This window comes from Mesoplodon bidens (genome assembly GCF_964165515.1).
Source record: "Mesoplodon bidens genome assembly, chromosome: 3".
NCBI classification, from domain to species: Eukaryota; Metazoa; Chordata; class Mammalia; order Artiodactyla; family Ziphiidae; genus Mesoplodon; species Mesoplodon bidens.
In genome coordinates, this window is record NC_138178.1 from 135,774,982 (window position 1) to 135,801,028 (window position 26,047).

At 37.4% G+C, this 26,047-nt stretch overlaps 1 protein-coding gene across 11 annotated transcripts in view; it reads left to right on the forward strand.

Moving 5' to 3' along the window:
• KIAA0586 overlaps positions 1-26,047 on the forward strand; it is a 113,444-nt gene that overhangs the window by 79,862 nt on the left and 7,535 nt on the right. For 10 of the 11 annotated variants that reach the window (XM_081230268.1, XM_081230265.1, XM_081230272.1 and 7 more), the window contains one exon: positions 20,842-20,907. In XM_081230268.1, coding sequence (XP_081086394.1) covers positions 20,842-20,907 — 66 coding nt within the window. Of the gene's footprint in view, positions 1-5,256; positions 5,538-20,841; positions 20,908-26,047 lie in introns of those variants that run through there. The other variant, XM_081230263.1, reaches the window with a different exon arrangement.

A 26,047-nucleotide genomic window follows, 5' to 3' on the forward strand; every position in this document is an offset into this window, starting at 1 on the left:
AATTCTGTAAAGTGATGTATTAAAATAGTTCACTTTTAAAAATATTTTTCTTCTTTAGTTTTTCTCTTTGAATTTTAAGAACTGCATCATAAAGAATAATTAGAAAGTCAAAAAGCCTATACTATAATCAATGGGGAAAAATTAGAACATATGTTGTATGGTTGAATGCTAGGACAGATTAGTTGTCAAAGTTGTTTGAAAATCACAGCATTCTTCAGTTTTCTTATTTGTAGATGAAATATGTTGCTCAGAAAATATGTATCAAAGTGCTAAAAGTAATTACTAATGTAATTGCACTAATTTATCAAAAGCAGGTTACATTTTTGTGGGAAATCACAATAGGTTTTTTTTGACATTATGTCCTGAGTTTAATTCCTAGCCATTGTAGCACCTTTTATACCTTAACATACAGTGATTGTGACTTCAGATATGTGAGAATTAGGAAATTCAAAGCTTATATATATTTAGAAGCCATTTCTAACCATATGTGCAAATGAAAAGTTTTGCCTTTGTATTTGAAATATAACTAAATTATAATAGCTCAAAATTACAATTGATTTTAGTAATTTTAAAATCACGGTTAAAAGTTTTTTAAATTGATTTTTTTTCTCATAAAGTATGACAGTGATTTAAAAGCCGTGTGTGTAGGTCTCTGATAGGGAAAGGATGGGGCACAGAGTAATAAATCTGCCCAAAATCCATGAATCCAAAGGTGTAATCTGAATAAATGTGTCTTTCACAAATCCATGCTATTATTGATTAATAAAATAGAAATTCACTTTAAAATGTTGCTGAATGTGGGCGTTCTGTTTCCACCTAGGAGGAGGAAAGTAGAGAGTGTCTCTTCTCCTAACTGTAATAAAATGTCAGATAAACTCTAAAATCATAACATTTCTTGAACCCATCAGACAGCTTATGATGTAGAGCAACTAAGTAGCCTGAAGTCCACGGAAATACAGACTGCTCCCGAGAGATGAGACACAAGAACCCTGTCACTGTGCCAGAGCACAGTCACAGGAAGAGACACCAGGCACCATACAAGCAGATAAGATGTATTTGACTAGACTTTTCTTTAATGAATTGCTAAAGGCCAAGCGTAGAGCCATTGGTAGCTACTGATACAAAAGTGGTTCACTCCCACTTGCAGTCTCTTCTCCACAGACCTCTAAAAAAAGAAAGATTAGGAGACTGGAGAGATTCTTCTTCACTGGTGCAGGCCTGGAAGAGGAGAGTGGCCGCCACTGCCAGAAGGACTGAATTCTTTCCAGCATAACCCTGATACCAAAACCAGGCAAAGACATTACAGGAAAAGAAGATTATAAACCAATATCTCTCATGAACATAGACAGAAAATTCCTCTACAAAATATTACCAAATTGAATTGAAACTTCTTATACTTGAACATTCAGCTGCATTTTCCTGAGTCCTTACTGAACCTCCAATTGAACATGGCTTATTCATCCTTAACGCCCCCCTCCAGATCTTTGGTGCCAGGAACATAATCATAATCTTAACAATAGTTTCCATTTACTGAAGCCTTGCTAGGCACTCTATGCTATCTCATTTATTCCTCATAATACCATGCCATGCAGGTAGTGTGGCATTTATATGAGAAAGGGTAAGATTCATGAAGGTTAACTAATTTTCCCAATGCACACAGTTTAGCAAATGAAGGTGTGGAATTCAAGCCCATATCTACTTGAGGGCAAAGCTGATGCTCTTTTCCTTGTTTTATACCATTTTATTGAGTAAGCACTTAATAAATATTTGTGTAACTTAACAGTTTGTGGCAAGAGCTGCCTTTACCATCGCTGTATTCTCCAGACTGATTATTTAAAATTTCAGAGAAAGTGATATATGGGATAGTTTTGTGGTTTATTTATTAAGATAGGTTTTCCTATTTATTTAATAGACCTTGTTTCCCAACATAGCACTGTGCTTAAATACAGTCAGTGATCAATGTGTTCATTGAATTGAATTTGATAATTCATTCCATCATTTGCTTTTGACACCAAACAACGTTTAATGCTGTTATTTAGTAAAAAGATACAAGGAAGAAGAAAAGGTGAAAAATGAGAATAGTTCCTTATAATCATTTTTCAGTTGAAACTTTTGAATGTAGACATGGTACAGACAGCCACGGTGGAATAATGTAAAGTCATTTTTACTTTTGTAAAAGTTTTTATGATTTCTTTTGTAGTATAAAAATTTTTCGTTCTTTGAGGACATATTAGTTAAGCAAGGGGAAGGGGCAACCAAGCATATGCTCAAGGGTAGAGAAAGTTAAATCGGGTTACATGTTAGTCAGTGGGCAGTATTTTTTAACTCTAAATGAAAGAGAAATAGTGTGAGCATTCATTCACTCATTCTTTTTTTTTTAATTGAGATATCGTAAAATTTTCCTTTTTTTTTTTTGCGGTACGCGGGCCTCTCACTGTTGTGGCCTCTTGCGTTGCGGAGCACGGGCTCCGGACGCGCAGGCTCAGCGGCCATGGCTCATGGGACCAGCCGCTCCGTGGCATGTGGGATCTTCCCAGACCGGGGCACGAACCCATGTCCCCTGCATCGGCAGGCGGACTCTCAACCACTGTGCCACCAGGGAAGCCCAATTTTCCCTTTTATAGTGTACAATTCAGTGGTTTTTAATATTTTTTAAAAGTTACGGAAATTCCAGAAAATTTTCTTTGCCCTAAAAAGAAATCCCATATTCATTAGTATTCATTCTCTATTCTCCCCTCCCCCCAGTTCCTGTCAACTGCTAGTCTACTTTCTATGTCTATGGATTTACCTATTCAGCACATTTTATGTAAATGGAATCATACAATATGTGGTTTTTGTGTCTTCTTCAACTTACCATGTTTTCAGGGTTCATTCGTGTAGCAGATGTCATTACTTCATTCCTGTTTATGGCTCAATAATGTTCCATTGTACATTTATTTTTAGGTCAGTGTTTTTAGCATCCTTTTTGTGTAAAGGACTGTAGAAGGTGCTTTGGAGCTAGAGAGATGGATAAGACAAAACATCTGTTCTCGGGCTTCCCTGGTGGCGCAGTGGTTGAGAGTCTGCCTGCCGATGCAGGGGACACGGGTTCGTGCCCCGGTCTGGGAAGATCCCACGTGCCGCGGAGCGGCTGGGCCCGTGAGCCATGGCCACTGAGCCTGCACGTCCGGAGCCTGTGCTCCGCAACGGGAGAGGCCACAGCAGTGAGAGGCCTGCATACCACAAAAAAAAAAAAAAAAAAAAAAAAAAAACATCTGTTCTCAAGGGATAAGAAGAAGAAAGGGGCTAGTTTGAGAAGAATAATTTCTTTAAAACACTGAGTCTCAGAAATAATTTCTTAGAATACTATAAAATTCAAAAAGACAAACATCTTTAGGTAATCATACTGTCAAATTGTCACTTTTTTCTTATAGTGCTGAAAAAATAAACACATGGCAGCAAGTGTGTTAGGTCAACTTGCTGATTGTCTTTATGTATATACATTTCTTATATTTTCTGAATGGATGGAGGTGGGAGCATAAACCATATGAGAAAAGACTCTTCTGGCACATTAATGAATTTTTATCATAGATTGTTATTTCAACTGTTTGTTCCTACAAGAAAGGATTTACACACATATATATATATATATATAAACTAGGAGATAAATGTGCTTTTATGTGCTTTTAATTAAGGCTATTCCCTAAAAGTAAGCAAAATGAAAAGAGGATTGATAGGGAAAATCTATTTGAAAAGACACTGAAAATTATTCAAGGATTTCCATAACATTTTCACTTGTTGGTGCTAAGGTGATTTCTTTTTCTATGTAGGAGTATTTTAATTGTGGAAATTATTTAATTTTCTTATTGTTGTAGAATTAATTATACACTGTGTATGGAGCACGTAGATTTTTCTCAAGTCTTTGATATTAAACCTGTCTCACCAAATACATATACCAGGATTGTTCTGAAGACTCACCAGTATTCCAGAAACCTCTGCAACCCTTTCATTGTTCTTAGCCAGATCTCCTGAAACCTGACTTTAAAGTTTTTATGCTGTGTTTTTTTTAGAAACCAAATTGATGTAAAACATGATTTAAACTATTCATTAAACTTAGTAGCCTTTTTATTCAACAGCCACTAAGCAAAATTTAACCTTCCTAAATAATCACAGAGGTAAGTGTAGATTTGATAATATCTTTATATTTTAATATCAGTGAAATACTGAACTAGGAGTAAGAAGATCAGATGCTACCACTAATCAGAATTATGACTTTTGGTTCTGTTGAACTGGGGATGATGCCCCTGCTCCCAAGAACCAAAGGTCATAATTCTGATTAGTGGTAGCATCTGATCTTCTTACTCCTAGTGTAGTAGTACTTCTATTATACTACACTGCCCTCCTCCAAGTAAAACTAACAACACTGACAAGTTAGTGTATTACAGATGCTTTTCTTCCAATCAACAGAATAATCATTTAAATTTTTTGTGATTTTAGTTTTATATAAATAAAATACAAATTAGATAGACTATTTCAACCACGATAACAATGGATTATTCTACTAACCCAGCTCTACCCTAAATAAAAGAGAAGCTGGATTATTTCAATTCAGAATGAATTAGAACGGAGAAGTAATATTTTTTTTTTTAAGTTTATTTATTTATTTTTTAAATTAGTTTCTGCTTTATAACAAAGTGAATCAGTCATACATATACATCTGTTCCCACATCCCTTCCCTCATGCATCTCCCTCCCTCCCACCCTCCCCATCCCACCCCTCCAGGCGGTCACAAAGCACCGAGCTGATCTCCCTGTGCTCTGCGGCTGCTTCCCACTATCTATCTACCTTACGTTTGGTAGTGTATACACGTCCATGCCTCTCTTTCGCCTTGTCACAGCCCACCCTTTCCCCTCCCCATATCCTCAAGTCCATTCTCAAGTAGGTCTGCGTCTTCATTCCCGTTTTGCCCCTAGGTTCTTCATGACATTTTTTTTTTAAATTCCGTATATATGTGTTAGCATACGGTATTTGTCTTTCTCTTTCTGACTAACTTCACTCTGTATGACAGACTCTAGGTCTATCCACCTCATATGTGGCACATATATACAATGGAATATTACTCAGCCATAAAAAGAAACGAAACTGAGCTATTTGTAATGAGAAGTAATATTTTTATACTTGTAGGATGCACTACTCCTGGATTGTTTGTTAGTCTCTAATACATTGTCTCTCAAACTTTGACTTAAGAATCTCTTGCATTTCTAATTTAAAATGCAGATCCCCAGCTTTACCGTGAGACTCTGATCGGTTGCCTGAGGTGGGGCCTGGGAATCTGAATGTTAAACTAGCACCCCTGGTCATTCTGATGCAGAAGAAGAAGGACCACCCTTTGTGAAACATTGCTTAATGACTCCAGATGTTCATGCTGATGTCTGTTCTACTGTAGAATTTGAAGCACTACAGCATACAGTTTGTACTCTGGGGTCAGATTGCCTGGGTTCAAATCCTAACTCTGCTAGCTATTCACTAGCTGGTGACCTTGGGCAAGATACTTAACCTTTCTGTGCTTTTCTCATCTGTAATATAGTATCTATTCCAGAAGGTTGATATCCTAGTGGAAGACAGGTAGTAGTGTACTTAGAATAGGACTTGACACATATTAAGAGCTGTGAAAATATTAGCTATTATTAGCATGACTGTCTCCAGGACACCTCTTTTTTGAATACTCATGTTGTAATCAGCTCTTCTTTAACAGATAGTCGTTGAATCTATATTGGTTCTGAGCTTTAAGGACGTTTGTGAGAAAATGCTAGAGATGGTACATGTTCCATATAGTGTTAGGGAGATAAAGTGACTTTCAACAAATTTTTTTACTCTTCAGTGAATATATTTAAGATAATTTATATTTATTAAACCTTGAGGACTTAAGGACATGGGGAGGGGGAAGGGTAAGCTGACGCAAAGTCAAAGAGTGACATTGACATATATACACTACCAAATATAAAATAGATAGCTAGTGGGAAGCAGCCGCATAGCACAGGGAGATCAGCTCGGTGCTTTGTGACCACCTAGAGGAGTGGGATAGGGAGGGTGGGAGGGAGATGCAAGAGGGAGGGGATATGGGGATATAAGTATATGTATAGCTGATTCACTGTGTTATACAGCAGAAACTGGCACAACAATGGAAAGCAATTATACTCCAATAAAGATGTTAAAAAGACAAACAAACAAAACCTAGAATTCTTTTACAGAATTTTTAAATTGATTTGCATGTTGGACAATTAAATATAGTGAAGCTTATTAACCAGGATGATTTCCAATCTATAATCCTATCTACTGGCAAGTGACTGTTTTGGTGAATTGCGTTCTGTCAGCAGTTCTCTCATTTTTTAATCCAAGAGAGAAACTGATAACTCAAGAGCTCAGTAATCATTTATGAGCTGTTGCATCCTGATTAAAAGTAAGGATTAAAATTAGGGGCAGTATTGGGTACACATAAAGGTATTAAAATGATTAAATTTCTTAGGGAAAAAACCCTGTAACTCTAATGGCAAAAGGCGATATAATTGCATTGTCATTCCTAGTAACCTTCCTCATGTGTTCTTGACAAACATTTTTTTTTTTTTTGCGGTACGTGGGCCTCTCACTGTTGTGGCTTCTCCCGTTGTGGAGCACAGGCTCCAGACGCGCAGCCTCAGCGGCCATGGCTCACGGGCCCAGACGCTCCACGGCACGTGGGATCTTCCTGGACCGGGGCACGAACCCGTGTCCCCTGCATCAGCAGGCGGACTCTCAACCACTGCACCACCAGGGAAGCCCTGACAAACATTTTTCACCTTTTTATTGTACTTACATATTTTATTTTATTAAATTAATACTTTATTTAAAGTTTCTTATCCATAATAATTTTGCTTTTTACCACTATTATCACTACTATTATTGATGTTATATAGAATAAGATTTTATTTATATAAAATGTCCTCAGTTTTTGCCTTTGGGCTCAGCCTTTTCCCTATCCCCACTCCAAACAAAGTTCTAACATCATCTGGGTAGGCTTAATACTACTAGCTTTATTACAGAATCATTAAAACATTTTTTTAAGTGGGAAAAGTCTCCCAAGATCATCCTTTGCTACAAAAAACAAATAACATTGGTGAAGTAAAAGCCATATTTTTAACCATGTAATTTGTATGTAAACATGTAATTCAGGCCTAATGGCAGCTTTTGAAGACAGGTTCTACCAAAGCAAACCTGTAGTGATTTAGAAGTCAAGTACAAATGAGAATCATAGACACTGTTTAGAGATGGGAGGGACAAATTAAAATTTAAGCTTAGGACTATGAAATCTTCTAGGCAAGTTTATTGATTTTGAACAGTGTTTATGATGCCTTTAAGAAGCAGAAATTCCAAGGGGATTGTCTTTAAACAGTTCTCATTGCTGGTCTAGGGAGAATTCAAATTATTGACTCTCTTATTTCCCTTTCGTACATAGAGTCATCTCCTTTAAGGAATAGAAGAAATGAAGACCTGGACTTACATGATGTCGTTCAGAAGTAGTAGGGTACTAGTTAGCTGGAACTAAGTTTTCTAAGATGGATTTTTTTTTTTTTTTTTTTTTGCGGTACGCGGGCCTCTCACTGTTGTGGCCTCTCCCGTTGCGGAGCACAGGCTCCGGATGCGCAGGCTCAGTGGCCATGGCTCACGGGCCCAGCCGCTCCGTGGCATGTGGGATCTTCCTGGACTGGGGCACGAACCCGTGTCCCCTGCATCGGCAGGCAGACTCTCAACCACTGCGCCACCAGGGAAGCCCTCTAAGATGGCTTTATATCGCCTTTCATCTTCTCTAGATTTTCTTTTCTCCTTAGAAACCTCAATTGGTGGAAGAACCTATATGTTGGGGAATAATGAGTTCTCCTTGGAGTATGTAGCGATAGTTGTCTTATCCATTATACAACTTACTACTTATTTTCTCTTTCTTCCCCTAACTATCCTGGCTGGTTTGGATAATGGCACAGGAAGCAGATATTGTGAGGTAGTTAGTGCATCAGTTAATGGAGCTACTTCAGTCATGTATTCATTCTCCCACCTGTACTGGGACTTCCATTTACTCAGTCCTATTTCTCTTGACTGGCTATTCCCTGGGCCCTATATTTTGCCTGACCTATATGGTTAACCCATGTAAATACTGTCTTATCACCATCCAAGACTTCCGTGTCTCTTTGATCTGTGCTAATCCCCATTCTGGATTCCTCCTGCTTTCAGGGGTCTCTGATTTTTTTCCCTGGTCATGAAATCCTGCTGGATGATGATGTGATATGTGCAATTATAACCTGTTAGCAGACTGTGCTGTGTGGCTTGAACTGGACTTTGGCCAGTTCCCCAGTAATTCTTTTAATTTCATACTGATTTTAGCTTCCAAATAGCACCTATTCCAGCCCTTCTTCCCAAGCCCTTAATCCCAATTTTATCCCCTCAATTCTCTTTTTTTTAAATATATAAATTTATTTATTTTATTTTTGGCTGCATTGGGTCTTCGTTGCTACACGCGGGCTTTCTCTAGTTGCGGTGCGCCGGCTTGTCATTGCGGTGGCCTCTCTTTGTTTTGGAGCGTGGGCTCTAGGTGCGCGGGCTTCAGTAGCTGTGGCTCGCGGGCTCTAGAGTGCAGGCTCAGCAGCTGTGGTGCACGAGCTTAGTTGCTCCGCAGCACGTGGGATCTTCCCAGACCAGGGCTCGAACCCATGTCCCCTGCATTGGCAGGCGGATTCCCAACCACTGTGCCACCAGGGAAGCCCCTCAATTCTCTCTTTTTTGTGTGTGTGTGGTACGCGGCCTCTCACTGTTGTGGCCTCTCCCATTGCGGAGCACAGGCTCCGGACGCACAAGCTCAGCGGCCATGGCTCACGGACCCAGCCACTCCGCGGCATGTGGGATCTTCCCGGACCGGGGCACGAACCCGTGTCCCCCGCATCGGCAGGCGGACTCTCAACCACTGCGCCACCAGGGAAGCCCTCAATTCTCTTTTAATATATGCTTTTGTTTTTCTAAGTTCTACTCTTTCAAGTGTGCTTCAAAAGTTCTACTCTTTCATTTACAGCTACTCTAGCTCCAACTTCTTACAGCTTTACATTAATCCTTGCATTTTTTTCCCCTTTTGGGTTGAAGAAAGAGCCGTGCTTTTTAAAACCTCCTTAAAGGTAACTCTTCCACCTGCAGCCTTGATCCCATCTCATTTCTACTCTTGACAAAGGGAAAGGGAGAAAGATATAATCCTGAGAGAAGAAAAGAGTAAGTGCAGAGAAAGGAAGGGAGGGAATAGGAAGAAGGGAAAAGGCGGGGTTACATGAGATAGTAGAGGAGAAAGGGAAAGGGGAGAAGGGGAAAGAGCAGGGGGCCAGGGGAATGAGGTTGGAATAAGCAGGATCATTCATTCTTATCTACAGAGTGAGGGCTGGGCTTGATGATTCTTCAGGTCAGTTGTGGCCACTCACATTTCATAATTCTATTTCTTCTCAACCCTCATCCTACTACACTTACCAGTATCTCCTAAGCTCCCCTCTACCATGCCTTTCTCAGTGTCTTCACTTGGAACTGTACCCTCCCTTGCCCTCTTTCACCACCTTTCCATCCTAGAAACAAACATTCTTGGTCCACTTTGTGTCCCTGAAGGGCCCGTACTATTTGGTATATACTTCACTTTTAGCCCTTGCATCATACCTTGTAGGATTATTTTCCTATAGCCTCTCCTTCTCTAGAAAGTAAATTTCTTAGAGACAATGGCCTTGTTTCATTCATCTCTGCACCACCTGCTCTCTAGCACAGCACCCTAAATGGTAGGTTCCCGGTAAATGTTTATTGGATCAAATGTATTAGGTAGTCTTATTCTCCCATTTAGTGCAAGGACCTTGTTAACAGTTTTCTTCCTTTTTCTATTCATTCTTGAGTAGTTGCTATGTGCTGGGTACTGTTCCAAAACTTGGGGATACTGTGGTGAACATAACAGTTGAAATCCTTGCTTTCACAGAGCTTACATACTTGTGTACATCATAGAAAAAAGTAAATTAATTTATAGCAATTTCAGATGATGTTAAGTGTTGTGAAAAAACATAAAAGGTTTACAGAAGAATGCCAAGTGTCAATGGGCAAATGTGGAGCGACTACTAATGTTGGAAAGTCAGCATTTTGTAACCATCCTAGTAAAGATTAGATGGGGCAAAGGTCATCAATGAATGCTCAGTGTAGAGGGAAATTTTAATAAAGAGCAGGATATTTGCATGGTCTTAAAGTATCTCCTCATAGATTGGTTCATTAAGTAGAAAGGGAAAACATAGGACAGTACCCAGAATGGATGATCAAAATTAGTATCACCATAGAGGAACAAATGAATACTGTGTGCCTCCAGATGGGATATCTGAGCACATAACCTGAATGTAGTCACGGGGAAATATCACACCAATCTAAAACATGGGGAAGAAGTTAACAATTGTGAATCTGGGTAAGTGAAATATAGGTGTTCTTTATACTATTCTTGTAATTTTTCTCCAAGTATGAAATTCTTTCCAAATAAAAAGTGAAACATTTTTAAAAGGTATTGCTTTATTTATTTTAAAAATAATGTCTGTGTCAATTTGTATTAATATTTCTACTAGTATCAATTTAAAAGAACATAAAGCAGGGTGATGAACAGTGAAGGAAGCAAAGTAAGTGGTTTGTTCCTTTAGATCATGTGGTTAGGGAAGTCCTCTCTGTAGGAATGGCATTTCCATATGGAATGAAGGGAAGGAGAAATCTTGCAAACATTTGGGGAAGAGTATTTCATCTAGAAAAGGTAGGAAGAATGAAGGTTTTAAGGTGGGAATGAACTTGTTGTGCCCAAGGAACAGCAAGAAGGCCAGTGTGGCTGGAGGGGAGTGTGCAAGGGAGCTGTGGTAGAAAATGAGATAGGAGATGTAGGCAGATCGTGTCGAGCCCTGCAGACTCTGGGAAGGAATTTGGATTTCATTCTGAGTGTGATGAAAAGCCTATGGAGGATTTGAGATGGGGAATGACAAACTCTAATTTACATTTTTAAAAGGTTCCCTCTGGCTTCTAGGTGGAGAACAGACCATAGGGGGACAGTCATGGAAGCACGGAGATCAACTGGAAGACCGTTGCAATATTACACATGAGAGGTGATGGTGGCTTGTGCCCTAGTGGAGGTGTCACAGTGGTCAGGTTCAGGCTATGTACTGATGGCATATACCTGATAAAGCTGAGGAATAATGTTATTTCAAAAATTACTTATTAAAGCAGATTAAATGTGGAATGTAATTGAAAGTAGAGTCAAGGATTAATTACTCCTAGATTTCTGGTCTGAAACTTACTGGGCAAATGATAGTGCCATTTATTAAGATTAGGAAGACTGAGGAAGGATGTGTTTACGTGTTCAGCCTCAGTTTTTAGGGTGGGAAGAGTCAATGAAAACAATCTGGATAGTGCAGTAAATGCAAATTGGGAAACCTGAGTTGTGTCTCAAGTACCACAGTAATTTTCACAATTCCACAGATACATGTCTTCTCTTTTAAGAAACCAATGTTTTTATTATGAAAGTACGAAACAAAACAGGTTTACTTAATTATAAAATATGTTCAAATATGTACATGAAAAATGCTCTTATTTTCAGAGTTTCTTTGATGGGCTCCTTATTCATTACCTAAGAATAGTGATTACAAATATAAGGCTTTCTTGGGGGGGTGGTTTTTCCCCCTAAATATTTATTTATTTATTTATTTATTTGGCTATGCCAGGTTTTAGTTGCAGCATGCGGACTCTTAGTTGTGGCATGCAGGATCGAGTTCCCTGACCAGGGATCAAACCCAGGCCCCCTGCATTGGAAGTGCGGGAGTCTTAACTGCCGGACCACCAGGGAAGTCCCTTGGGTGTGTTTTTAAATTAGTAGTAAATGCAGAGGCCCAAGTTGTGCTGGGATTTCCAATGGAAAAAGATGCAGTTACCTGTGAATCATTTTAAGCTAGAATGCTATTTACTATCTTTTAAAATAGCAGAACAAATAGCTCAGTTGTGGAATATATACCTACAAAGTCCTTAAGTGAAATGTTATTGCCAAAAGTTATCTTAAAATCTAATTGTTAATCTCTGTTATATTGTCAGCTTAAGATGGACAGGTACCTTTTAGTGTGATAAGACTCAGGTAGTAAGGTTATGGAGAACACTGGCACTTTTTTCCTGTGAATATAATTGCAATAATACTGTCCTATCTAATAAAGTCAGAAAAAAATCACGTAGGTAGAAATGTAGTTCCAAAAGTCTGTGATTACTGCCTTCGTGTTATTCTGCCTACGTTAAAACAAATCGGAATTCGGAAGTCATGGAGATATTGTGTTGGATATTTTCTAATTACTGTGTCAGCCTGATAAATCATTTTCTAAATTTGCCAATTTCTTGAAACAGCTTAACCTATGTTCATAACACTTTACAGGAAGCAGCATAAAATTTCTATGTCGCCATATATTTCTCTTGGTGTCACAAAAATATATATTGTATAAATGAAATGTTTTTCTTTGGCAAAAAGGCCTGTACACCAAACTACAGTTAATGAATACAAGAATTAGAAAGCAAAACTTCGTTTAGTCTGAGGAAAAACAATTCTTTAAACTGTAACCACATGGCTGTTTCTTGTTTGCATCAACTCTGGGTGACTGTTATTGTCTTCTGTGAATTCTCTGGGGCAGGGGCCTGACTTTGTTGAATGAGCCAATTGTTTTCCTTTGTGTTGCCCATCTAGTAAGTTCCCATCTGGTTTGTATCAGACTGTTTTCACAGCCAACAACTGCTGCCTTCTCTATATCCTGACACTTCAGGGCCCCATGCTATCAAAGCATGCTGCGATGGCCTTGCTGGCAGGGCCCATACAGCTGTGCCTCACAGCTTGGAACTATTACCCAGAGTAATGGTAACATAGAACTTGGACTGGCCCTTATTCCCATTGGTGTCGTGTGTACACTGAGCAGAAATTCCCCCTTGCCTGCCTGCCCCCTCACCCCGAAACTTACTAGTCAACAGAAAGTCTTTAAAGCTCTAATTTTAGGATATGGAATAGTGTTGTTCTTATTTTCTAGTGGTTTCCTGTATTTGAAAGCTCATTTTTCATTCTTTCATTCTTTTTCAAAAGTTACCAGGTCTGGCCTTAAGGGAAGTGAACTGGTCACTATGTCACATTTAATTTTTGTTTCCAAATTTAGTTAGGAATGACTAGATAAGGCAAAATCCACTGTAAAGACTACACAAATAATACACTGTATTTTTAGCGATAGTCACAGGCCAGAACTTGAGAGAGGTTTTCATATTAGAATTTCTATCTCAGAAAATGGATTTTCTGTGTGTAAATTATAGAAGCTCTTAGATTCAAACTGTTAAGTAACTATATTAGGGACCTCCTTTGCCTTCAGCTTTGTTAGCTATCAAATATCATTTATAAGAATGTGATAATAGTGACCTTCTATAACAATCTGTGGCCTCACATAATTAAAGTTATATGAATTACTATTGAGTAAGAGTTATAGTTGAGTTTAAATGTAGTTATGATATCATTGCTTTATAGACATAAACTGAAGCAGTAAGCATTTTTTTTGTATCCAAAATAAGGAATTAAGTGGCTTTTACAGGATGTATTAATATCTTTTAAAATATTTATTTGGTTGCACCGGGTCTTAGTTGCAGCAGGCAGGCTCCTTAGTTGTGGCTTGTCAGCTCCTTAGTTGTGGCATGTGAACTCTTAGCTGCGGCATACATGTGGGATCTAGTTCCCTGACCAGGGATCGAACCCGGGCCCCGTGCATTAGGAGCACAGAGTCTTATCCACTGCACCACCAGGGAAGTCCCAGAATGTATTAATATTTTAGAAATGCTTTTAGAAATGCCTTCAAGATTAGTTAAACTGAGATTGGTTTGTGCTTTCAATTAAATTGAGTGGGTGATTGTTGTGAACATCAAGCATCCTAAATAGTAAGTCAAACTAGACTTGTGAGGGTCAAGCTAAAGCAACAGCAACAAAAGCAAAAACTCACCTTCTGCTTCTGAATAATTGCAGCTTACAGGTTTTTCAAGATTTTAAGAAAAGAAATAGGAAGGAATTTGTCTTTAGTCAGCAGTGTGGCCTGCTGCTGATGTTAACTTGATGTGAAAGCCTACCTAGTACTGTTAGTTATTTGGCATTTTCATTCATTGGAAAAACAGTTTAAAACTATAAGGGAATCATCTTTTAATTGATGAAACTAACCTATTGGGTTTTTTTCAACCTCAAGTTTTTCTGGAAGTATAATATACATACAGAAAAGTACACATAAGTGTACAGCTGAAAGAATTTTCAAAAACTGAGCACACTTGTAAAACCCATACGTAGCTCAAGAAACAGAATATTGCCAGCACCCCCAAAGCCCCTCACTTTCCCTTTCAGACACAGCTTCCACCTCCAAAAGGATAAGCACTATTCTCACTTGTAACAGCATAGATTAGTTCTCTTGTTTTTGCACTTTAAATAAATGAAATCATACAGAATGTATGGCTTCTTTCACAAGGCAAACCTATTGTAATTTTTAAGATTCTTTTAGTTTTCAAACCATTATGGCATGTTTTTATAAAGAATTATCTGAGAGGAATTTGTTTTAGTAGCTGTGTCATAGGCTGTTCAACCAACAGGAAGCACCTTGTAGATAAAGTTGTCTACTAAAACATCGTCTCTCCGTTCTCAACCACATTTTAATGCTGGAATGTCTCTCTAGACATCCCTGCCCCTGAAAGGCAGGAACTCTCTTTGTCATTACACTACACAGCAATACATTCAAGCACTTAAATGGTTTTTAATGAGCCTTAATAATTGAGTGTACATTATTCAAATAAATCATGGTCTGCATTCAGGTTAGGTGGGTCATCTATTTTCTGAATTACCAATCAGTTTCCTGGCATTTGAATATAAGCTTTTATGCTGCCAAGATACTATTTCTGAAAATCCTATTATTGACAAGAGTTGTATACCTATTAGATATGCAGCCAATGAGTAACTTATTTGTTTCAAAAGTGTTAACTTCTTCTATATATATTTAACTACTTTAATAATATTCCCCTTTTTTGTTCCTTCAGTGAACTCAAATTAGGATAAAAGCACCAGCTATTCTGAATGTTACTAATTTTAGATTTCTCCTTATTAGATTTGTTTCAAATTCTGGATGTCACTCATTTAAAAACTCTTGTCTTGAGGGTTAAAAAATTCATGTTTTGGAGGCCTTCATCTTTATATCCTTGTTTTGCAGTTAACAGTCCTGTAGTACTATATGGTTTTCTTAAATACATAAAGAATTTGTTTAAAACAATAATATAATGATTTACAGATTTAAGTATTGCTATACTAGTGATTCTTACTAAAGATAGTATTACAGAGCAGAAGATAAATTTTCAATCAAAAATAAAAATTTTTTAAATACAAGAGTAGAACATAAAGCCCAGGTTCCGATCCTTTTAAATACCACTTTTTGAAATACAACATGGTTACTTTCAAATGGGCACCATATAGCTACAAGATTTTGAATGACCATTTAAAATAAGTTGAAGTACTGAAATACGGTGAATGTTTGGAAGAAGCATAGTGTACAAGTGGTACAATCCCTGTACCGTTGGTGTGCCCTCATTTAAAGCTTTTTCAGCAGTATCCCTGCTTTCCCAGCCTTGGATTCTATTTCCAAATCTAAGATCGTTTGTTTTTATTTTGTGGTACTTTTAAACATTTAAATAAAGGTTAACACGTTTGCCTTTTGTGGTAAAGGTAAAAGGATAAATTATATTCATAGGTAATTTATGACTCAATTTTTAGTCAATATTATCCACTCAGAATTTCCACAGAAATGTTAATAGAAATTTATAGATAAAATATTTAGAAATGTTCTCTTCTCATTCTTTCACTTAAATACCAATGAGTATTATGTTTGCTCAATTTTGAACAGCAGGATGAGGAAGTGTAAGAACCAACAAACTTGATAAGCAGTTTTCAAAGCACATTGGCCATGGTGTAAGTTGTGTTTGCTACCTTAATCCTCACCTGCAGAGCACAGTATTCACACTTTAAACCCTGTCACCAGCAAGTGACAATTATGAGGCAGCTACAGGAAAAAATGAGAATAGTCAACTCTGATATTGACATGGTGGCCTTTTTTTTTTTAACCATTAGGAGAAATCATTGTAGAGATAAAGATTCTCCCCCAGTTTTGGTACAGGAGAGTTTTGTTTATGGTTATAATAACAGCAATGACAATATGTAATAGATGCCATCTATGTTTACTTCCTTTATGTGATGCACTCTGCTAAGATCCTTAATCAGTCCAATTAGGTAGGTAATAGTTGTCTCATTTCATATTTGAGGAACCTGAGACTCAGAGAGTTTACATATTTTGCACAAGGTTACACAGCTAATAAATGATAGAGCTAGGAGTCAAACCAAGTCCAATTCTGAAATCAAAGGCTATGCTCTTCAACATACTATATATTTCCTTCCTTGACAATTTTTTTAAAAGTAGAACTGATAAGTTCTGATTATTCTTACAGGTCTCAATATCTAAAGATACATCTTGGTAGAAGAGTATGAAAATGTTGGGTGGTGGGGAAAGAACTGTTTACTATGGGTTTTTAGTTCCTACTACTAATTTGTGACATTGATTTCTTTGTCAGTGAACCTTCCTGAATCACGATTTCCTTATTAGTAAGGGTAAGATCATCTCTGAGATCCCTTATAGTTTTACTGCTGTAATATGTGATCTTAAACCAAAAGTCTCCCTGTCAAAATATATTTTGAAAAGATTTCCTTAATGAGATCAATTTTTTGTCAATTGGGAAAGTTAGAAAATAATCATAGGTTAAATAATAATACAACTACCATTTATTGAGTGCCTCTGTAGGCACTGCTCTAAGTTATTTATATATATCATTCCAGTTAATGATCATAAGAAACCTATGAGCTAGAAGAGGAAATAGAAGCACAAAGTGGTGATACTTCACGGAGTGTGGTATTTCTCCCAGGTCTCACAGTGGTTGGCACTGTGATTTGCATTCAGGTAGCTTAGCTTCTAAGTCTGTGCTTTTAGCCTCGAGCTAACAGCTGTGTCTCTAATAAGAGTGTCTGGTTGTTATTTACTTGCCCCCCAATTTTTTTATCTTGCATACCACAGTATAGAATGAACGGGAAAAAAGCAATTTTTTCTAGAAAATGATCTATAAAAGATCATAGAGTATTGTATCCATTCCATATAAAGTTTTCAGAAACATTGGTCAGCTGGATATTTCTTGAACAACTATATACAAAGAACTGAAGTAGGCATCTTAGGGAAAATGAAGAAAGATAATGGAGGGAACCATTTATTTTCTTGTCCTTTAAGGAAATCTGGCATTGCAGTAATTTTACTTCAGCCTATGAAGTGGCTTATTGGAAACATTCTTTTAAAAAAATAACAGATTTTGTATGTTATTTTAATTTAGACAATTTTACTAATAATGTAGCTTTTTGTTGGCTATAAAGAGATGACTAACATTTACTTGGTTTGGACTAATGAAATAGTTGTTATTTTTTTAGGTAAAATTCATTTTTTAATAAAGCAAAAATAAGCTGCTTTTGAAAGTTTCAAGAAAATGTTTTTATTAAGCAAAGGACCTGAATATTAGAGAAAACATTCTCCATTTTTATTGAAAAAAAATGGAGTGTATAAAATTCCCATTTAGTTATTATGAGTTTAGAAGAGTGTTCCATTGTAGCGGCAACTCCCTTTGGGGGATACATCCCCTTTGGAGCGTGAGCCTGTCAGAATAGAAGGGAGCCCTTGTTGGTTTGAGAAAGCCCCAGAAGTGACTCAGACTTTCCCTTCTCCTACCCCAACCCTCTGTTGAAAATCACTGCTTTAAAAAAGGTATCACAGCTCTTTTTTCCGAAGTATCCAGGTACACTATTTAGCACCTTCTTTATTAATTAATTATTATTATTATTTTTGGCTGCGTTGGGTCTTCGTTGCTGCATGCACACTTTCTCTAGTTGTGGTGAGCGGGAGCTACTCTTTGTTGTGGCGTGCAGGCTTCTCATTGCGGTGGCTTCTCTTGTTGCAGAGCACAGGCTCTAAGTGCACGGGATTCAGTAGTTGCAACACTCAGGCTCAGTAGTTGCGGCACACGGGCCCTAGAGCATGTGAATTTCAGTAGTTGCTGTGCGTGGGCTTAGCAGTTGTGGCTTGCGGGCTCTAGAGTGCAGGCTCAGTAGTTGTGGCACACAGGCTTAGTTGCTCCATGGCATGTGGGATCTTCCTGGACCTGGGATTGAACTCGTGTCCCCTGCATTGGCAGGTGGATTCTTAACCACTGTGCCACCAGGGAAGTCCTCCAGTTAAAGAGGATTGAGACAAAATGTCTTACTCTTTGTGGCCTCCACAGCACCTAGTATAATAATGATGGACACATAAAAGGTATTTTTTTTTTTTTTTTTTTTTTTTTTCTTTTTGCGGTATGCGGGCCTCTCACTGTTGTGGCCTCTCCCGTTGCGGAGCACAGGCTCCGGATGCGCAGGCCCAGCGGCCATGGCTCACGGGCCCAGCCGCTCCGCGGCATATGGGATCCTCCCAGACCGGGGCACGAACCCGTATCCCCTGCATCGGCAGGCGGACTCTCAACCACTGCGCCACCAGGGAGGCCCCCATAAAAGGTATTTTTAAAAATTTTTTTAATTGAACCCTAGCTAGACCTAAGGTAGGTTTTCTTTTTCTTTTTCTTAGTTTCCACCCAGTTTTGTTTAGTCTGAAAGGGATGATGTTGCTTATTTCTTACTATAATACAATAGATTAGTTTGAATTCTGGGCTTCCAGGCAACCACCTCAGAGAAGACTGCCGTTTAATTTGCTTGCTACAAACAAATGGTTCTTCAGTGGAGGGGGCCTCTGCGGTGGTACTGATACCTCTGCTTCCATGTTTGTACTGTAGGTGCTATATAGAATCTGAAACGTGCCTAGCAGTAACTTCTCTCACTGCTAACACTCAGAAACTCAAAGGCAGAGGGGGAATTGAATGTAGATAGTGTCTAATAGTAACATCATAGTAAGCACTTTTAATGCTTTTAAAGATTTAAAAAATGTATTTAAAGATTTTTTTTTTTTTTAGAAACTATCAAAGTCAGATGCCCAATTTGGGTCAATTTTCAGATTATCGGTGTATAAGTAATTTGTATTCACCTACAAATTTACCCTTATAAAATATTTTCTTCTAAAACTATACTTTTTAAGCTTTAATTTTTCTTCATTGATCTGTATGTATTGCCTTTAAGTTTTTTATTGAAGTATAGTTGATGTACGATATTATGTTACAGGTGTACAATATAGTGATTTACAATTTTTAAAGGTAATACTGTATTTATAGTTATTATAAAATATTGGCTATATTCCTTGTGTTGTAAAATATACCCTTGTTGCTTATTTTATACATAATAGTTTGTACCTCAGCAGATGAATGGATAAAAAAGATGTGTGTACACACACACACACACACACACACACACACACACGAGTGGAAAACTATTCAGCCATAAAAAAGAATGAAATTTTGCCATTTGCAACCACATGGATGGACTTGGAGGGTATTATGCTAAGTGAAATAAGTCAGACAGAGAAAGACAAATACTGTATGATATGACTTATACGTGGAATCTAAAAAATACAACAAACTTGTGAATATAACAAAAAGGAAACAGACTCACAGATACAGAGAACAAACTAGTGGTTACCATTGGGGAGAGGGGAGGGGCAATATAGGTGTAGGGGATTAAGAGGTACAAACTGTTAATGCATTTAATTTTTTAACATTTAAATATGTGTTTCCTACAACGTAGCTACAATAGCTTAACATGAATGTTTGTCACCAGTGGGAATATATTGCTTGGCTTAGTGAACTATGTAATGCTTAAAATCACTTTCATTTAATTATCTTCTTTTAAATCCACCTGAAATTTTCGTGAAATAAAGGAAGCTTGAGAGATGATTGATTTTTACCTTAGAGAAAATCAGAAAATACTGATTATACCATACTGTAAATTTTTTCTGAATCATTCTGAATAACAGTGGTTATTAACAGTAACTGAGTATATTTCAGAGCATAGGTTAACAGCATGCCATCAACTGGGGCATATGCCTTAGGCACCCAGGGTATCTTTTTGGCCTGAGAACTATATGTACCACAGGTTTCTCTCTTCAGTTATTTAACTTTTCTTGGCTTTATAATTCTCTAGCTATAAAAAAAGTTTTTCCCCAGCCTATTTCATTTTAATATTAAAATTTGGCTTTGGTTTAACAGGGTAGTGTTCTTCTTTGCTCCCTGACAACTTTACTGGTTTTTTCACATGGATTGTGTTGGGCAATATGCCCCAGGCTGGCCTAGGGAGAAGGGAAATTCTAAACTTCTTTTTATAATGATTAAATCCTTAAGTAAGAGAATCTGTGAAAACTTTTAGCCTTGGAAGAAATGGCCCATGAGTTTCTCTTATTAAATACAAATAATTATGCAAATTCTTTCATGATCCTTGGTTTCTCCCTTTCCCTAATCTTCGATGCATAAAGATAATAATCTATTAGGTAAAGTATTATTCTATTGGCGGTCATTAAAATTCAGCTGTTTAACTTCCTTCTTTATATTAAGGCCACAAGGTCAGGCTTCTGTTTGCCTGGTTTTATGAAAGTAACTGTGGGGGTGCATTTGGTTTGTGGGTTGTTTTTTTTTTTTTTAATAGCAGGAATGAATCATGATTATTTCTATGTTTAACTGATTTTCTTATGAAAAAAATTTTTTTAACTGTAGCTTCACCAGGTGATATGGATCGGACACAGAATGAGCCCAATCTGTACCTAGCATCCATATTTACAGGTAAGATTTTTTACTTTAAAAGTTTCAGATTTTTTTCATTTCCTTCTTGCTTTCTCTCATAATAATCAACACAGTAGAGAAAATAATTCCAATTTTTTATTCTTTTAAAATATCTATAAACTCACCCCAGGTATAGAACTCCCTTCATGCACTAAACTCAACTCTCCAAAAGTTAGGAGACAAAAAAAAATCTATCATTTCCTTTTGGAAAGTTTATAAAATGTTGAATTAAAAGGCTGCAGGTGTGGTATTCGAGCACTGAGGCTAGTACTCGAGATAATTCCATCTGGGGGAGGTTATTTGTTGGGACAGGACACTGTTTAAACTCTGAAGTCAGTTTTAAACAAAGTGAAGCAGCTGGAACCTGGCATAAGAAGAAACAAATCTTTCACATTAACTATTGCTTTTTGGAGAAAAAAAGATTTGGACTTGTTTTTACAGGTGCCAATACATTTATTCTTCCTATAGGAACTGCTGTATTTTTATGTTAAATTATAAATTTTAAAATAAGCATTTGTCAACTCACTTAAGAAACAGAAGCAATAGTAAACTTAAAAAATGTAATAGGGTGTATATTTCTAAAACACATTTTGGGATGAGACTATATTAACGTTTTAAATCACTCTTTTAAACATGAAAGTAAGGAAAGAAATGTTTAATACTGACTAATTCTGTAAAGCGGAGGCAAATCTCATTTTACATACTATATACCTAACATCAAATGACCAGGCATCTTCTTCATCAAGGCTTGTAGTATTTGTTCTCAAGCACTGAAGCTATGATGTTGCAAAATCTGTAGGGCTGGGTTAAGTATGTGAGGAGAATTGAATACAGCAGGATAGTTTAGCAGCTGCTTAAACAAGGAATTTAAGCAAGAGTAGATGAACCCAGGGTGGACAGGAAAAAATGCTTCAAGAACTCAGTAAAACACAGCTGAAATACTGTAACATTTTCATAGACAGCTGGGAAGCAACTGTGTTGCTGGAACTCAGGGTTGATTTTAAAGACTGGATCTGGTCAGCATGAGTCTAAGCAAGCTGGTAGCCGTAAGGAACCACAGACTCTCTAGGTAGAAACAAATCAGTTTGGTTCAGCAATCATTTTAAGGCCCAGTGTGTACCTAGCATTATGCTACAACTTTGTAGAATGCAGACGTAAACAAGACAAAGTCATTGTCCTCATGGGGCACATTTAACAGGAGCAACAGACCCACAAGCAAATAACAGTAATACAAGATGATAAGGTCACAGATACTTAGTGTGTACCTACTGTGCTAGTCACTCGGAAGACAATGAGTGTAAGTCGCAGTTCATGCTCTTAAGGAATATATTGTCCAGTGGAAGTGACAGACACATAAATAATTACAGTTTAGTCTCCTAAGTGCTGCAGTAGCATTGCCTTCAGAGAATAAGGCATCCGCAGTTAACAGGAGAGGAACCCCTGTATTTCACCACTACGGCTGGGAAAACAACTCAGAGAGTGTAATTCATCTGCACATGTTCTTGAGTATTTAGGGTCCGCAGACCCCTTAGAGACATTGATAGCTATGACTACCTGCCTCCCTTCCAAACTGTACTTATATGAAAATAATTTGCATATGGTTTCAGGGTATTCACAGATAGATCCCGGGTCACCCATCCATGGACTCTGGATTCAGATCCTTCGGGTACTTGATTAAAGATTATTATCTTTGTTTCCTTTTTAATTTTATTTTTAAATGTGCAGTATATAAGAAACTCATCTTGATCTGCATGTAGAAATACCCAAATCCAGGCAATTTAAAGTCACTATACTATCTATTCATCAACTCATAGAAGAATCCCATAAGTTTATGTGGCTTATGCCATGTGCAGTTACTGAATCTGAGTGAGGAGTGTGCAGTGCTGCATTCTTCTGTGAAGTTACTGAGGAATTTTTTACTTCTTTTCTCTGCTTGCCTCATGTTGTTTTAGGAGAGAATACTTTGTTTGGATTCCTCTCAGTTTGCAAATAACAGAGACATAATAATGGGTTACCAACTGTTTGAAGATTAGAGTCAGAATCTAAAACCTGCTGATGAAATGGATTATCTAAACCTAAAAAGCTTTTAGAAAGTTTTGTATATGTATTTTTAAAAATACACATGTGATACACAGGCAAATTCTTAAATGGACATAAAAAATCCTGTATTATTACTTTATTACTTAGAATAAATTAGTTTTAGATTTTCTGTTCCTTAGTCTTACAATCAAAGAACAGAAAACAAAATTTCTTTATGAATTTTAAATATTTTTAAAGCAAAAAAATTGAATTTCAAATGCCTAAAGAGTTTTACAGATACGACTTAGGATGCTTCAAATACATGGTCTCGCTCAGTGACATCTCCCGCTTAAATCATGCCAGGTTAAATGACGTACTGCCTACCCACGGAATCAAGGAATAATCTCCCTTTTTTAAAAACAAATCTGAAAACAGCTGTTGAAACAATTACATCATAGAGTAATGACGTGACTGTGGAAAGTTAAAAAGTCAAACTTTGAAAGCATCAAACTACATTTAATATAGGTAGAAAATTTATGTTTGCTTTAATGATGATTTATTAAGATATTATGTCTTTTCTTTAAAAACAAATTAAACTCTGTGAGGACCATAACTGGATATGAATGTGACTCTTTTTGCCTGTTAACAGTGATGCTTTTGAAAAAAGTTTCCAGTCTAAAAAGTTCTCTTTTAAAGCTCTAAAACTGTGACTGTTTAGCTTGTGTAAATGAGTGCTTCAAAAAACCTTTCCAAAATGTACATTAACAAACACCTTTAGATAAGGTGATGCATTTTATTGATATAACTCATTGATTAAAACTAAGTTACTAGAGTTAAAAGTAGTATAATTATTTGGAGGCCTTCTAAAGCTGTGGGGTTTTTTCTTAGTGTATTTCAGTGACACATTCTTATCCCTCTCTCCTGAGTCTACTGCCTTTTGCAGCCCATTCTGAGGGTCATTGCCTCTTAGGATAATTTCTTTCCAGTTCCATAAAAGTAAGTGCTAATCTGTTTTAAGTGCTTTTTATTTACCAGCACTATTCAAAACACTTTATATGCATTATCCCATTTAATCCGCATAAAACCCTCTGAGGTAGGTACTCTTTCCTTTATTTTGTAGAAGAGGAAATGAGGGTTTAGAGAAGTTATGTAACTTTCCAAAAGTCCCTTATCACTCATTCTCCCTCGTACCCCTTACCTATTTTTCATTATAGCACTCATCACCACCTGACATAATATATGTTTGTTTCCTTACTTGTCATTTGCCTTTCACATCCAGCTGGGATATGATGTCAGTGAGATTAGAGCCTTTGTTTTCTTTACTGCCGAGATCTCCAGAGTCTAGAACAGTGCCTGGCACATAGGTGCTTAGTTGATATTTATTGAGTTAGCAAATGGATGAGCCTAGCACTGCCCTATTACGGAATCCATGCTTTGTTCCTCCCCCTTCCTCTTTTACTCCTTCCCACACGAAAACCTCACACTGGCAGTCTTGATGGGACCATTCCCAGGTGACTGAACGATAGACCTCATTTGGACCCCAGACTTGACTGATCATAAAGGGACTTGTGCTTGAAACTTCATCACTACTCCTCTCCTTAGCTGCCCCTACCATTACATACCACTACTAAAATGGAATTTCCCTCAACAACCTTTAAAAGTACTAATTTTTTATGTGGATAATTAAGGTATTTGGTATCAGGCAAAAAGCAGTGAGTTGTAGTCTCAGCTCTACCAATTACAAATTAGATGAATTATACTAGACTCTTTTGAAAACCTTGTGTGACTCTTACCTTGTGTGACTCTTCATTCTTGGGTCTCTTCCTACTTATCTGACACTTCCCTTTTGTGTTCCTCTATTTTCTCTTTATTCACCTTTCTTTGTCCTTCTCTTATTTCTGTCATCATTTATTTTGTTGTCCTCTATTTCTTCATTGCCTTCCACATCTTTTAAGTCCTAGCTCAACTGCTACTTCCACCTAATTTAAACCAAGTATTCCTCTACATGTTTATCTACACTACTAGGTTTTAAGCTTCTTGAAGATGAGGACTATTTCTTTTTCACCTGTGTATCATCTTCTCAACACCATCTTAGCTCCACACATACAGTAGGCTTGTATAGATGTTTAGTTAGTGACCATATGCTTTCGGAAAAGCCCACTCTGACATCTCTGTGCCTCAGTTACCTTTACCTTGTCTGCCTCCCAGAATTACTGTTAGGATGAGATAAGATGATGGGCAAAAGATCTTTGCAAAATTTTAATTGCTGTATAAATCTAAGGCAGTAACTATAAGAAATAGCATAACTTTACAATAATTGAATTTAATATGTTCCTTGAGACTTGGAAACTTCTTCAAGGTCCAAAAAAAAGTTATAGCTCTTGTTACATCACTGAACAATTTAATCAGTAATTTAATGTGCAGAGTAGAAAATAAAGGCACATGTAAAGCAGTTTTGTGAAACTGGATAACAAAGAAAAGAAGAATATCTGGCATCAGTGTAGTTTTTGACAGATATGTAAGTAATGCAAGGAATGGAATTTTTCTTAATCGGGGGAAAATAACATTTAATTTTACAGGTTGAAAATTAATTTTGCTCTCAAGCCTTAGTTATATCCTGTGTTGGTTTTTACTTTATTGACGAGGTAAGCTCTGATCTTGGATACTTCTCTTGGTTACTTTGTATATTCTGCATCACGGTTTTGTAAAATGTCAGAATATTTAAACGATGCTAATGTCCTATGAAGATTTTTTAAAAGAAGTTCTTATTGTTTCTTTTTTTTAATTTATTTCTTTTTTTAATTTATTTTTATTTTTGGCTGTGTTGGGTCTTTGTTGCTGCGCTCAGGCTTTCTCTAGTTGCAGCAAGTGGGGGCTACTCTTCGTTGCGGTGTGCGGGATTCTCAGTGTGGTGGCTTCTCTTGTTGCAGAGCACGGGCTCTAGGTGCGCGGGCTTCAGCAGTTGTGGCTTGCGGGCTCTAGAGCACAGGCTCAGTAGTGGTGGCGCACGGGCTTAGTTGCTCCACGGCACGTGGGATCTTCCCGGACCAGGGCTCGAACCTGCGTCCCCTGAATTGGCAGGCAGATTCTTAACCACTGCCCCACCAAGGAAGTCCCTTGA